At 38.6% G+C, this 4,380-nt stretch overlaps 1 protein-coding gene across 1 annotated transcript; it reads left to right on the top strand.

Moving 5' to 3' along the window:
* The first annotated feature begins 378 nt into the window (after positions 1-378).
* On the top strand, positions 379-4,132 carry LOC144552728 (lysM domain-containing GPI-anchored protein LYP6-like). The gene is made up of 6 exons (XM_078300723.1): positions 379-863; positions 1,107-1,356; positions 1,450-1,567; positions 1,831-1,992; positions 2,471-2,502; positions 3,683-4,132. The coding sequence occupies exons 1-6, from the start codon at positions 468-470 to the stop codon at positions 3,967-3,969; spliced, it is 1,245 nt and encodes a 414-aa protein (XP_078156849.1). The 5' UTR covers positions 379-467; the 3' UTR covers positions 3,970-4,132.
* The last annotated feature ends 248 nt before the right edge of the window (positions 4,133-4,380 follow it).

The raw sequence follows: 4,380 nt of genomic DNA, 5'->3' as shown, positions 1-4,380 counted from the left end.
GCCTTGCAAAATAATAAGACACAAATAATTACGAAACCGTTGATCACATAAGATCATAGTCCCACCCTTGAGCTACTGACTGCGTATCCTCTGAGATATCTCATATTTTGCGTGAGCGACGTGTCCGGTGGCTATTCGGGGTGACGTAGGGGGCTAGTATTATTTGAGCTCTGAGATTCGCGCAGAACGTATTGAAACGGTTGAGATTTTCCAAAAAGTCACGCTAAATATGAGATATCTCAGAGGATGCGAGTTCTGAGTACTGGGACGGTAGGACCCATCACTAAACCCAATTTAATTCAGCTTAGCGACCGTTGGTTCCCTCGTTTTTCCCTCCTTTAACCTTTAATCCATCTTTCCACCTCTCTCATCTCTCTCTTTACACACATTCCCAAGCTCTCACGCAGAGCATCTCACCATCTCCCTTTACGCCTCTCTTCTTCCCTGATCAAACCCTAACCCTAGAAATGACTATCTTCTCTCTACTCCTCCTCCTCCTCCTCTCTGTTCTCCCTTTCTCTCTCTCCAAAACCACCATAGAACCATGCTCTGTTTCCGACTCATGCCCAGCCCTTTTAGGCTACACCCTCTACACCGACCTTAAGGTCTCAGAAATAGCAGCCTTGTTTCGTACCGACCCATACTCGATACTTGCCACAAATTCCTTTGATCTTACTGTACCGGACGCGGGACACAGGATTCTCCCAGCCGGGCTGTTCATTCGTGTACCGACCGTTTGTGCCTGCTCTGATGGTATAAGGAAGTCGGTTTCCACCCGGTACATAACCCGTCCAACTGATACCCTCTCCTCTATCGCCTCCAATATATTTTCAAGCCTCGCATCAGCTGACCAGATTCGTCAGGTGATCATTATTTTAAGTATTGTTACAAATTACACGTCTGTTATGGCATGTTAAGCTGCTTAGGCCAGTCAAATTGACAACAAAGCACTTGAACCTGAAGTTAAAATCCAAAATCACATTTAAAAAGTGCTGATTTTGGGACTGATTGGTAGAATAAATGAAAAGATTACTACATACTACTACTTGAATTAGTAATTTTAGATGCAATTTGGCATGCTAATTGCTAAACTCTATGCTGACCAGGCAAATGCAATCACGGATCCGTCAGCACTGGACGTGGGCCAGACCCTGGTCATACCACTCCCCTGCGTGTGTTTTAATTCCACCGATAATTTTCTCCCTGCGGTGTATCTCTCGTATGTGATCAAGGATGGTGAATCGGTGCAGAAAATTGCCGCGTCTTACTCCACTACTGTAACAGATATAATGAATGTTAATGCGATGGGAAATCCAACGGTACATCCTGGTGATATTCTAGCCATCCCTTTGCCCGGTAAAACAGCATTGGAAATTTGAATTTTTTATAACATGTCTTGTATCTAAATATTGCCATGTTACTTAATTCCTTTATTTTGGATGTTTTCAGCATGTCCATCGATTTTTCCAAAGTTAGCATCAGATCATGGAATGCTTGTGGCCAATAGTAGTTATTCAATTACTGCAGGAAACTGTGTGCAGTGCAGCTGTGGCCCAGGAAATCTGAAGTAAATGTTTCTTGTTTTCCTGTAATTCCATTGTTTAATTATAATTTGGTGTGTAGTGTTCAATAAGAAGCCTTTGCACAGTTGCAAAACAAGATTATTAGATTAGTGGCGTCAATATATTTATTTTTGAAAATTACAATAGATATTTTTGTACCCGTCGTGGGGTCAATTAAGCACTAGATGAATCAAGTGAAATGAACATACTATATACGCTGCCATTTTTTTTATTATTTAACAAATTACTATTTTGTTATTTTGGTTAGCTTATACTGCACACCGACATCTATGGCGGTGTCATGCTCAAATATGCAGTGTCCAAACAGCAATCAGATGCTGGGAAATGTGACTGCAAAACCCACTAGTGCTGGATGCAACATCACTTCCTGCAACTATGGTGGTTTTGTAAACGGAACTATTGTTACCACGTATGTAATTCGATCACCAAGATATTTTTACCTTATTCCTATTATAATTAAAAGTCAGTGAATTGACCCAAAATTCATTAATATGGTTTAGCAAGTATTACAATTTGACCTAGTATAAGTGCCGTAACAAGGGGTACATTTAGGGCCCGTTCGGCAGCCCAGTAGGGAATAGGAATGGGTGTGGGAATCAAAAATTTTGAACTGGATTTTACTGTTCACCGTGGGAATAAAAACTTAGCTCTGAGCAAATTTTTTTTCCCACGGTGAACAGTTGTTCACCGAACGGGCCCTTAGTATCTAGACCATTTTAATACCAAGAACAGTAGCTTTTAACAAGGGTTGTCCATGTGCACAGCTAGGAACAAACGAATAATAAAGAAATGGCAAATTTGCTTGCTACCTTGAGAAAATTATGGCTGTGAATTTTTTTTTTCCCCTCTTTACTTTTACCTGACATGCTTTATTTCTTATGTTATAGGCTAAGCACATCACTCCAGCCTAGATGTCCAGGTAATTTTTTATTGTATTTTTTTTATCATTCTGAATTTCTGATGTAGTGTATGTTGAAAATTATGGCCTTGAAATCTGAAATTTGACCAATAAAATATATAACTAGAAATTGAAATTATAGAACAAAATTATCCCAAGTTGCACGTCAAGTTACGCCGGGATTCCTCTTCCTGTGGGTGTGAAGTAGAGGTTAATGTAGCCTATTTCAACAATGGCAGGATGGATTTATTTATAGTAATTTTGTTCTTAAATAAATAAATTGTGGGAGAATGAGATACTTTAATTATATGATATGTAGAGCTAGCAGTAGGAGAGATGATTTTGTTTTTCTGATATATCAGATTGAGCCCCATATGTGCATTTACAATTAATTAAATGCAAAATTAAGTTTGGGACCATTAAACTATAAAATTTTGAGTTTTTCTAAAGTATATTGTAACAGTGTACAGGCTGGGACTTGTAAATAGCAATGATAATGGGCTTTACAAGCCTTATTGGGCTCAAGTTGGGTTGGCTTCAAATTGAAGTTATTCAAATGTGATATTTTCAAGTTTTAAGTCATTTGGTTCTGAGTTCTCAGGTTGCTGGGGCGTTTGAATTATAAATCTTTGAATCCATATCCTCTGCATTCACGCACTGTCTGAGTTAATTTTTTCGGCTGTGTGATCTATTTCGGGTCAATCCGGCCCATGCCTATAACGCACGGGGCCCTTTAATATTAGTGCGGATTTAAATCGAATGGTCCCAATCTTAACTCAAACGGTGCGTTAATGCAGAGGATACAAATTCTAAATCATTGGGGTTGGGACTTTATGTTGTGTGCTTGATAATTGATTCTTAAATTTGATACTGCTTTTTTGGGTTAGATGGGTATTCAAATATGGTTGCGGGTTGGTTTGAATTCAAACTAGTGAGATTCGGCCACTTGCAATGATTTAAAGCTCATGGAAGTTTAAACTAATGACTTCTGAAGTCATCTTAGCACCTCACAACCTGATTTATATATCCTTTACAGATTTTACTGAGAATAATTTTTATTTTTATTTATTTTTAAATAAAAGGGCCCGGTATAACTCACTATTTTTTAGATGTTATTTTCGAAAATCAAACCTGTCTCCTGAAAATAATTATTAAGATTGAGAACTTTAATTTTCATCTAATATTTGACTGAATATTGCAGGGGTGCACCAATTCCCGGCAGTTATCGAGCCACCAACTGAAGTACTCGACGAAACATCAAATTCTTCACCGGCACCATCCCCAATTTCCCCCGCAGAACCAGGTGGCGTAATTCCAGCACCAAGATCTCCACTTCCTGGAAAAGGTCTTGCCTTCCCAGGCGCTACAAAAGCAACTGGCCCCGCAGCACCTGCAGGAAGCACATCCGGTGCTCCGTCGTCCACTCGACTCGACCACCTTTTGGTACTAATTTTTAACTTTTGTGTGCTTCTCAAATACCTCCTATGATGGTTTGATGGTTGTGCTGGCAAGTGTATGTTTTGGGCAAGCTTTTTGATACAATTCTTGACCTGTCCAGAATTGGTTTGATTTTTGTGATATTGTATTATGTTTTGTTTATCATATCTACCTTAGTGTTCCTGCCATAACATATGGTATAATTAAAGGGCAATTTTTTTTTATTTTTTCTTTTCAATTTTTTTACTTGCCCATAGAGTTAACATTATCTCTTGCCATTTATTCGATCACGTGGAATTTCTTGAAAAGGATAATTTACGACAATCAAGTTTTGTGAAATCAGAATAATATCTAGTTTTAGAATATTGGACTTGGGAGTCTAAATATGATAACGAGATCCACTAGAGGGTGAAGATTTTCAAAAAGTAAAGAGATCTACTAGAAGGCAAAGATGCCCTCCAT

The sequence above is a fragment of the Carex rostrata genome, chromosome 4 (genome assembly GCF_964058835.1).
Source record: "Carex rostrata chromosome 4, lpCarRost1.2, whole genome shotgun sequence".
NCBI classification, from domain to species: Eukaryota; Viridiplantae; Streptophyta; class Magnoliopsida; order Poales; family Cyperaceae; genus Carex; species Carex rostrata.
Note: the sequence above shows the minus strand (reverse complement) of the source record. Positions and strands in the feature narration are given on the sequence as shown.

Coding starts and splice junctions, on each gene's coding strand:
- LOC144552728 (XM_078300723.1), top strand. CDS start 468: ATGACTATCTTCTCTCTACTCCTCCTCCTCCTCCTCTCTGTTCTCCCT. Junction 864..1,106: donor CAGCTGACCAGATTCGTCAG/GTGATCATTATT, acceptor TATGCTGACCAG/GCAAATGCAATCACGGATCC. Junction 1,357..1,449: donor TCTAGCCATCCCTTTGCCCG/GTAAAACAGCAT, acceptor GGATGTTTTCAG/CATGTCCATCGATTTTTCCA.